The following is a 10,920-nucleotide window of genomic DNA, read 5'->3' on the forward strand; positions in this document are numbered from 1 at the left end:
TATCCTTGAGAATTCTATAGACATAGATATTACCAAATACTCTTAGGTATGAAAGATTAAAATGATTTGGGCAATGGCCATACATAAGGATGAAGCTGAACCTAATAACCCAATTTTTTTTCATTTCCTAACAAATGCTTTACTTGATTGATTGAGCTATTTTCTTTAAAGTAGCATTTCTCAAGGACACTTATTTTCCTGATTAGTAATAGTGCTTTTGCAGATTTGTTTTTAAAAAGGAGATGTCTTCTACTTTCTATATTTTGTTTAACCTTTGGAGACCTATTTAATTGTTTTGAATTCAGTTTTGAAGTTTTCCAAGAAAACTTTTTTCATATGATTTATAGTCCTTTTTTTTCTGTATCTATGACAAAGTATTAAAAGGCTGTTAATATCAATATCAATATTAATGTGTCGATAGCAATTAATACAACATAAAATACCTAAATAATAAAATATTATTTAATAAAAGTTTAAGAGATTCACTGACTAAATTAACTGATTAACTGATTAAATTAACTGACTTATAAAACCAAAAACTGGGATGCCTGGGTGGCTCAGCGGTTGAACATCTGCCTTTGGCCCAGAGCGTGATCCTGGAGTTCTGAAATCGAGTCCCACATCGGGCTTCTGCATGGAGCCTGCTTCTCTCTCTGCCTGTGTCTCTGCCTCTCTCTCTCTCTCTCATGAATAAATAAATAAAATATTCTTTAAAAACCCAAAAACTATATTTTTAACTTCTAAATAGATCATAAAAATATACCCAATATTTGAGATTTCTCTTAATCTGAAAGATACATGGGATGACCTTGAATTACTTAGTCTTTGAAAAAATTCTAAGCTTTCTCTGATTTCCAGACCTAATATTTAGAAGTAAAATAGTAATTCATTTGAGTCAACACTGACGGTCAAAACATAACCCACTTTCTCTTGAATCAAAAGATGTTTACAATAGTATGTTTTCTGCAGCAAAGCCTTTTGTGGTTGCTGCTAATTACATGTATTTCACTTCAAAGTCTTTAATGGGAATATAGGTATAAGTAGACTCAGTAAACATTTATTAGGCAAAAGAATTCAGGAAAGTCTTGGGTTGGAAAAATGTGCATAAAACACCAATGACACCTTCATTATGGATTTTTAACTTCAGCTGGACACAGAGCATCCTGTCTTTCTATACTACTGAATCAGGTCTTGAAATTATATATACCAAGCAAATAATGCTACAGGGAATGTGTAGCACTAACATTTTAATTAAAATACAAAATGATAACCCACATGATGGTGTAGCTAAGCATTTGATGCCCTCCAATTATGTTAGTACTAACATTTTCATTTGATAACTGAATAACTGGGTAATTAAAACCATGTAATTAAAGCAAAGTCATATCCTAATTTATTAAGTCAATGAAAACAAAAGAACATAGTAAAACCCTCTTGAAAAATAGTTACTGTACTATAATAATGAGATACATGTTTACCAATGTATCTTATAAGGAAACTTTGTCCTATGCCCTCTGGTGAATATACTCTAGAAGACCAGACGATAAAGTAACTCCCGAATCATAAACAGAATACAAAGTGATTTTATTCCCATGAGGTTTTTTTTGCCAGTCCAGAGTTATTGTGAATGGCACAGGGTGAAAGATGACACCAGGAGACAGTAAGGAATCAATAAACACACTTTTAAAGATTAAGGCCAGACTCTTACTTTGTTACTCAGTAACAATTCACTACAGGCCACAGGTACAGTTTTTGCTACCTGCGTTGTCACCACAGTTCTCATCAGATGAAAATCGGGAGAATCTTTCAGATGTAGTCCAATAGGAGCCTGATATGAAGGGTGGAGTGGATCAAGGTACCATGGTTCTTGGGAGAGGAAAAGGCCTGAATGTACACAGGCAATTGTGAAAAAAGGAGCTTTCGGTCAGAACTCAAGGACCCTAGGAGTCGTATTTTATGTGTGAATTCGATTGACAAGAGTCAAAGAAGGCCGCTCTAAAAAAAACCCAAACAAAAACCCCAAACCAGCATATGATCCAATTATATCCATGAACACAGGGCTTTTCAGTCATTGCTTTAAAAATGAATCCTTCCCTGTGTTGAGCAGGCAACATGAGTAGCATCAGCAATACTTCCCCCTTTCTTTGTTGCCGATACGAATTAACTGTCCAATCCACCAACAGAGCTTAAATTGTCACAGTCAGCTAGAGTGACACAGACCTCTTCCTCCTTCTGGTAAAATCCTCTACGTGAATGAAGTTGGAGAGAGCCTTAGTGAGGTGACTGTCTAATGTCTCACTGCTGCTCCCAAAGTCATAGTTCTTGATGCAAGGGCACAAGCAGCGCACGATGGCCCGACGGATGTAGCTGTCAAAGACATAGTAAATGACAGGGTTGACACAGCTGTTGGCAAACGCCAAAGGCCCACTCACCTCCATGCCCAGCTGGAGAAAAGCTGAGGAAAAGTAGACTTCCTGCTGCAAGCCAGACACGATGGCCAGGAGCTTGAAAGTATTGAAGGGCAGCCAGGAGAGCACAAAGGCCGCCACGACAATGAAGATGATCTTTATGGATTTCCTCAGCTTTTTGTTGTGTTTTCCCGACTGCTGGTAATGGGCACACAGCTTCCTCACGATGCAACAGTAGCAGGTGACAATGCTCACCAGGGGGACAAAGAAGGTAAAAACGAGGGCCACCAGGGCCCAGGTCAGTTTCGTGGAAGTAGCCCTCTTCTCTGCACAGTATGGCTTTTCTTCGATCAGGGTGAGTTCCCTGGACAGGACGGTGGGCAAGGCCAGCAGGCAGGAGGCCAGCCACACAAGGGCGCAGGCGGCGTGCGCGCAGTCTCTCCGCCGGAGCTTCCTGGACGTGGCGGGCCGCACGATGGCCAGGTAGCGGTCGAGGCTCATGCAGGTGAGCAGGAAGACGCTGCAGTGCATGTTCACGGAGATGGTGTAGGAGCTGCCTTTGCACAGGAAGGCGCCTGTCCTCCACAGCCCGAAGGATGCTTCCTTATCCACCCACAGGGGCAACGTGACAAGGAAGACGAAGTCCGACACCGCCAGGTTGGTGATGAAGATGTCAATCAGTCTTCGGCTGCCCCGCTTGAAGTGCAGGGCAGCGATGAGCACGAGGTTGCCCAGCACTCCGGCCACGAACACGGCCGTGTAGAAGATCGGAAGGAAGACAGACGTGTAGGGACCGTGCGAGTGGGCGTCCTCGACATCAGGATTTTCGCTTGTAGCCTCGAAATAATCCAAATAGACTGGCGTGGCTTCTGGGTCCATCACCAGACAGCAGCAGCCCCAGATCTGCTATTTTCTTATCTAGGAAGTTTTTGTACAATTTTAGAAGAAATCTCAAGGTGGCTTCTTTTTTATACAGTGGCTGCCTCTTCCCCATCACCCTGGCCACCCCACCCCTTAAAAGATCTTGGGACAAGCGTGAAAACAGACATGAAAAAAATGCAGTTTCTACCAATCCTCAGAAGGGGCCTACAAGGAACACCACCCTGATTGGTGTTTGGTGGTTGTGGTTGTGGTTTTCCTTATTTGCATTTGCCCTGGAGACTGGGGTGCTTTTTGACTTCTGTCTTGAAGGTATTGTTTGTTTCTTTAAATCCAGAAATCAAAAAACAAATTAAAATTTCTTCCCCCTGTACCTGCTTTGAAGACATCCTTCCTTCTTTTTTCTTTTTGACACTGAAAATCCTTTTGATCTAACTTTCTGTTACACACACAAGACACCACTTTCTTTCAGAATTTTAAGGTAACGATGACAAAAATACTCCTTGTATTTATATCGAAGTGAGGAAAATAGTCTTTCGCTGCCGAAAGAGTGAATTAATAATTTCCCAAAACATACCAGTCAATGTCTGGAGCAAACATAATGATTCCAATTAGGGTATGAGATTCTTGCCACTTCTTTGGCTTTTTTTTTTTTTTTTTTTCAGTTCACAAACACTTAATTCTGTTTCATTCGATAAGTTTTAAAAAAATCCTCCAGAGACTGGGAACATGTCTCGTGCTGTTGTTATTATTATTTGTAACAATTTCCCACTGTCATTAGTACAGTAACCTGCACATGGTAGGTGCTTTGGAAATGCTAGTTTATTTGAATTAATTAGGAAAACTCTTGGTTTTGTGATCCTGTGTAATTGGCAAGTGTATATTCGTTGAGGTTCAGCTGTAGGCATTTTTGTTATTTGTGTAGCTTATAGGCACAGGTTTAAAAATTACTATTTTTACATTCTGACCTGCTATTGTAATTCAATCAGTGAGGTTCCCTTTGGTGAGGCAACATCCTTGATTAGGAGATTTTCTCCCTACTAATCCTCCAGTAACTATCCTTCAGCAGACTCTAGGTCCCCTCTGATCTCTTCAGCACACCTCGCTACTGTAGCAGTGATTTTTTAGCTTTTGAGCTACTAGGTTTTTTTTTTAAGTACCTCCACACATCAGTGAACTTCACTTTGGGGATTATTGACCTAGCAAGAGACAGACCTCTAGGAAGTGACATTATAATGCAGTTGCTGGTACAGGCGAGATAGAAGAAATATCTTGGGTACCTTCAAAACACTTAAGACCCAGGCCAACATCAGAAGGACCCTAGCCTATTTTTCTCTCACCTATTCTTTTTCCTATTAGGAAAATGACAATGAAAATCTGAAACTGACTCCATCTCCTTCCATCTATCTTTCTTTTCTTTCTTTTCTTTCTTTCCTTCCTTCTTTCTTTCTTTCTTTCTTTCTTTCTTTCTTTCTCTCTCTCTCTCTCTCTCTCTCTCTCTCTCTCTTTCTTTCTTTCTTTCTTTCTTTCTTTCTTTCTTTCTTTCTTTCTTTCCTGGCCAAAGTAGCTCAGGGCTCTTTCCTTCTCTCCTTCCCTCCACCTCATTTCATCGCCAAAGTTCCAGTTTCAGGTTGATATTACTATATTGCATAGAAAAATGCATGCCAGTGGATTAAAAACACGATTGTTAAACATGTAAAACTGTTACATGTAAACACGTAAACTGAATTTTTATTTCTCCCACGATTCATACGTTGAAAACAGTGATCCTGCTCTTTTTTTCCTGATGTGTTCTAAGGTTATCGCGGGCTCAGGTGTGTGTGGTCTAGGGCAGGGAATAATGAGGGTTCCCCAGCTCTGGGGCAGCCGGAGCAAGTCACTTGGAATTTGATTTATGACTTGGCTCTGCCTCCTTTTGTGTCCCTGGAAGCTCTGTGTTGTTCGCGAGGGGGCGTATCCTTCCCTAAGTATAGGCTGCAGATGAGAGAAACTAATTAATGCTTTGACATTTCTGGGATAGGAATCTTTCCCACTGAGTAAGCCTTAAATATTTAATAGAATAATTCATTTTGTCAAATAGTTTGAAGTAGGACAATATTTACATGACAAGGATTGATAGGGTCAACATAGAATATTTAAATACCATATCTACATATGTCTCTAAATATCTGTATCTATTTTTCTCGTGTCTCAAGAATTCCCCACACCAGTGTTTAAAATGGAAAAAAGTTCATGTTCATACCGTAGAGGAAAACATCTGGTCTACACTTATTCTGCAGGCCTTCAATTTTCTTTCAGCATTCAAACGTTGTTGACTTATTGATGTAAACTATCACAAATGAATCTGACTTCCTCACTAAACTTTGAAGCAGCTGTAGACCAAATGTTTTGCTTTACCATAATACAGTCACTCTGGATTATTATGATATGTTGCAATACGAGAATATCTACCATGTATCAAAACTATCCTGGGACCCAAGTCAGAAAACAAATGAAGTGTGTTGAGGCAAAAAAGGGAACAAATAGCCTACTCCTGGGCTTTTAATAACTCAGAGTGCAAAGCTATTATAAGACAGAACCCACAATAAAAGCCAACAAGATAAAGTAGGGGAAGTCATCATTCTAAATAAGCTTGGTGCAACGGTCATTTTTGGAACTTTGAATGCTCTCTGACATAAACATGAGGATACTAACAACAAATAATCAACTACACATAGACCAAAACTCAGAAACCACACCCAGATATCATAAACCTGTGGAAAGGCAGCAAGAACAAGGTGATGACCAAAAAAAAAAAAAAAGAGTAAGGTGTAAATATTTATAACCGAATGACAACACACACACCCACTTTTAAGAATTGTTTTTACAGAAAAAAAAAAGCTCAACTATCCTTTATTTTATATATAAGAATATAAATATACTTTATATTCAATTTTATATGTTATGCTTTCCATCCCTGGCAGGGATAATTGCTTCCACCTTTGTGTTCTCTAAGTACTTTTTACAATACTGCTTATTAAGTCCTTATTAGCTTATTTTACATGGTTAGTTGTTTTGGTGTCTGACCTCTCGAGCTGATCATGAGCAACTTGAAGGGAGAGACCATCTATTACCTCTTCACTGTCTTCTAGCACATGGGAGTTACCCAACTGAAGTCTTTTTTGGACTCCCAGAGCCATTGTTTTGAACCGGTAGGTGCCAGGCCACATTTCCTCATTAGAGTCATCAGGGATGACTCCTAAATTGTAGTTTTCTGAACCCTGTCCCAGCTCTAGTGAGTCAGAATCATTTGGAGTGGACTCCAGCACATTATATTTAACAAGCCTCCAAGGTGATACTTACACACACCAAAGTTTAGAATCACTGTTCTAATTTATGTATGTCAACCAACTTCATATGTTATGCTTTGTTATTATTTTGGCTAACTTTTTTTTTTTTCTCAAATCACCTCTACACTTGAACTTCTTAGCAATTTTCTAGCCTGGAGGTCACAAAACTTTCAGAATTAACTTAGATGTCTGGGCCCTCCTTATTCTGCATCTCAATTCCTGACACATGTTCAGAATTGGGTCAAATGTCAAAGACGGGGAGAGAGTAAGGTGAGATACCTGCTGAAGTGAATGTATTATCGCATGTCGCAGGTCGGCTAAGGTTTTGTGTAAGTACAGCCACCCTAACAGGCATTATTGCATATTACTTCTGTTTTTCCCATCAATCACTCTGATCCCTCCTATTAAGTAGGGATCAATCAGATGATGCAGCAAATAGCACAGCAGAAAGAAAGGATTCATATGCTCTACTAATGTGTTACTGAATAAGTGACAAAGATTATGAAGCAAAGTGTTTTGTTCTTCATTAATCTTCTTGGTCAGAGTGATTCATTTGTTCATTTGTTTGAAATACTCTCTTGTCCATTTCTTTTTTTTTAAGATTTTATTTATTTATTCATAAGAGACACACACAGAGAGGCAGAGACACAGGCAGAGGGAGAAGCAGGCTCCACGCAGTGAGCCCGATGTGGGACTCGATTCCAGGACTCCAGGATCATGCCCTGGGCCGAAGGCAGGATCTTAACCGCTGAGCAACCCAGGCGTCCCTCTCTCGTCCATTTCTTGCTTAAGTATCATAAAGTGTATGACCATTTAAAACAGGCCAGTTTAAGAGATCTGTTTATGTTCTAAGAGTCAGTGATTTTTTTTCTTTGAACAATTACTTGGAGAGTGTAGTATAATGTAATGTAACATATCATGCCAAGTTAAGCGGCACATATTTGCTGTTAACCAGGGTCCTCCCCTCGTTCCCTCACTAGATTATTTCCTTTGGTCCCCCATATTGACATAAACAAAAGTGATGTTCCTATGTTAGGCACATATACTTCAGGCTTCTTCATAATAGTTGGTTTAATCTGGATTTAGGGGGATGTCTGGGTGGCTCAGCGGTTGAGCGTCTGCCTTCGGCCCAGGGCGTGATCCCAGAGTCCTGGGATTGAGTCCCACATCAGGCTCCCTGCATGGAGCCTGCTTCTCCCTCTGCCTGTGTCTCTGCCTCTCTCTGTGTGTCTCTCATGAATAAATAAATAAAATCTTAAAAAAAAAATCTGGATTTAGGTTGTGCATAACAAAAATGGCATTTATTTATATTGGTGTCCTTGGTACCCAGCACAGTGTCTGGCATACGACAGAGAGTCAATATTTGTAGCTCTGGAATGAATCATGCTTGAATTTTGAATTATTCCCAATGAATACGGACTTTTCACAAACTTTTTAGACAACTTCTGTTTTCCATGATTATTGTTGATCATTGAAACAGCAAAGGCCTGTGTGGCTGTATCTTTTCTAATCAGAAGCATAGGCCCTTCCTCTTTTCCTTTATCCATCTGCATTTCCCACAATCTCTGTCTTCTTGTACATCGCTGGAGGTGTAGATACACAAATCTCCCAATGAAACTTTAACATGTGGCTCCATGACAATGATATTTTGGAGTTAAGTTATTCTTCTACCAGCAGAATTATGAATCATAAAATTTTAGAGCTTCAAGTAATTATTACTGATCATCCAGTATATCTATTTTATGAATGAGAACCCTAGGACTCAGAAAGGATCACTTACCAGGACGCCTGGGTGGCTCAGCGGTTGAGCATCTGCCTTTGGCTCAGGGTGTGATCCTGGGGTCTGGGATCGAGTCCTGCATCAGGCTCCCTGCGAGGAGCCTGCTTCTCCCTCTGCTTGTGTCTCTGCATCTCTCTGTGTGTCTCTCATGAATAAATAAATAAAATCTTTTTTTTAAAAGAAAGGATGACATACTAAAGACTCACATTGATTATATTAAAATAGAGAATAATTTAAATTTAAACTTCTCACCTGCATTTGATCCATTCACTGTCCTTCGGAAGCATGGAGATCTAAACTATTGTTGTCTGTGTAGTATTTGACAGAAATTGCTAAAATGAAGGGAATTTTTTTTTTAATGAAGGGAATTTTTGATGCATTTTTCTTTCTGCTTTGTCCTTGGTTAATTTTGCCATTGTCCTATAATGAATTGGTCCAAGGAAATGCAAAGATTGATACATTTTTCTGAGGAAGGCTTTTGACTAGAACCCCACCACTTGCATATATTTCTATTTTTCTGCTTTTTTGCATTCCAAAGTTTATAAGGAAAACAACCAGGACAAAATCATATGCAAAAAAACATAATGTAGGAATATCTTTCTTAAGATAATTTTTAGTTTCAAAAATGTGTGATTAAAAATAATATTTAAGTGTATTAGAGAATTTGGTATTGAAGGGAATTCTCACCTAAGGAGTCATGACATAAACCAATAATATAAATAAGTTATAATATCTGCATATCTAGATTTTCAGTTATTGGATTTATTTAAAATGTAGTGTAACCAGAATACCTTCCTGCTGAAACTAGAACCGTCATTAACAAATTAAGCCAGAGGTCTAGTTCAACTTTATTTTTAGTTACTTATTTTTTAAGAGATTTTATTTATTTATTTGAGAGACAGAGTAAGCAGGGCAAGGGGAAGAGAGAGAGGGAGAGGGAGGGAGAAGAAAAGAATCTCAAGCAGACTTCATGCTGAGCACTAAGCCTTCCTCAGGGCTTGATCCCACAACGGTGAGATCATGACCTGAGTGGAAACCAAGAGTCTGACGCTCAACCAATGGAGCCACTCAGGTGCCCCTCAACTTTATTTTTAAACCTAAATATCATAATCTGTACCTGGTTACACTAAATCATCCTTAACATTTGTGAAAATATGTCAGGCCCGCTACTGTTTCCCAAAGAGCAGAGTTAAGGAATGGAAGCAGAAATTTAATGAACTCCATTAATTTTTAGGGATTTATTTTGCCTAGCCGCATAACAAGCAAGCACCTGAAACAGAAAACATCCAAGATGCAGAGAGAAATGAGAAATATGATTATGTGCTTGGTGGTAATAGTGTCACGAGGCAGTTCAAGTCCTCTGTGCCGAGTGGGCAGGATGGTCGCAACTTCAAACTCACAGACACTTGCAGGTCCATATTAAGTTGTGAGTGAAATGTCCTTGTTCTCTACACATCCTGCAAACTTGATGGATAAAAGTGGCATCTTCCTTTACAGGTTTCCCCAGAAACACCTACCTCCTGAATCATGAAGAGTTATGTATGCTATGAGCCCAGCCTGGGAATCTGGTCGTGGCAAGTCTTTCCTAGTCAACTGCAGTTAGTCCAGAGGTTCAAAAACCTGCTGAAGTGAGCAGAACATGTACCTCTCTTAATGGCTTATTTCCAGCTTCTAGGGAGAATCAGAGGCTTTTAGATGCTGTTTATAATGGCCCTAACCAAACATTATAAATAGTCAACAAATATTTGCAAACACTAAGAATTTAATGATTAAATGGGTTAACTATGCCCCAGGCCCTGGGTTTGGACATTTTATATGCATTTTTTCATTTAATCCTCACCATGGTCACTTGGGAAAGGGGGTATTATCAGCACTCATATTTTGGAGAAAAGAAAATTGAGATTTAAGAGGTTATCTAAGTTGTCTAATGTCACAAACCTAGTCAGTGCACCTCATCATTCAAGTCAGTTATTCACCCTGGGCTCAGCTTCCCTGACTATGAATCGAGGTGTTGTCTTCCTCTTCCTCTTTCAGACTTCCCTTTTACCTGGGTTTATTTACCATGTGATTTCACCAGAGAGATAGTTCTGAAGGTAGGGGATTTCTAATGGAGGCCAATGGACGAAGATATTTCCTGGTATATAAACAAATTTGGGAATCAAATTGCACATAAACACTTTGCCTACGTACCTCCACCACTTTCTCTAGTTGGTGCGTCTGACAAAGTTCTCCTTTGATCAGGCATTCTACATGAAAATCCAGTTATATTTTTATATTGTATTTGGCTATTGCTTTGTTTTATTTATGACCTGGATATGAATATCAGTTTGCCAACTCAGGCAAAAGAAATATAACTCCAGAGAAACAGATACCATCTGTCAGGATGGTAGGAATTTAATATCAACTTTGAGATGAATTGCAAGGCATTTGGGGATGGCTCGGGTCTGAGGGCTTTTCTAGTCCTTGAGTTAGCTGTCTCTGTAGGTATCTGTTGAGAAATCCATCATTTACATGCCCTCGGTCA

At 39.3% G+C, this 10,920-nt stretch overlaps 1 protein-coding gene across 1 annotated transcript; it reads right to left on the bottom strand.

The window, feature by feature from the left end:
- Positions 1 to 698: 698 nt before the first annotated feature.
- On the bottom strand, positions 699 to 8,453 carry GPR15 (G protein-coupled receptor 15). The gene is made up of 2 exons (XM_041731778.1): positions 8,397 to 8,453; positions 699 to 3,326 (listed from the first exon to the last, which is right to left on the bottom strand). The coding sequence occupies exon 2, from the start codon at positions 3,285 to 3,287 to the stop codon at positions 2,205 to 2,207; it is 1,083 nt and encodes a 360-aa protein (XP_041587712.1). The 5' UTR covers positions 3,288 to 3,326; positions 8,397 to 8,453; the 3' UTR covers positions 699 to 2,204.
- Between the last annotated feature and the right edge of the window lie 2,467 nt (positions 8,454 to 10,920).

The sequence above is a fragment of the Vulpes lagopus genome, chromosome 1, assembly GCF_018345385.1.
Source record: "Vulpes lagopus strain Blue_001 chromosome 1, ASM1834538v1, whole genome shotgun sequence".
In the NCBI taxonomy this organism is placed as follows: Eukaryota; Metazoa; Chordata; class Mammalia; order Carnivora; family Canidae; genus Vulpes; species Vulpes lagopus.

Coding starts and splice junctions, on each gene's coding strand:
- GPR15 (XM_041731778.1), bottom strand. CDS start 3,287: ATGGACCCAGAAGCCACGCCAGTCTATTTGGATTATTTCGAGGCTACA.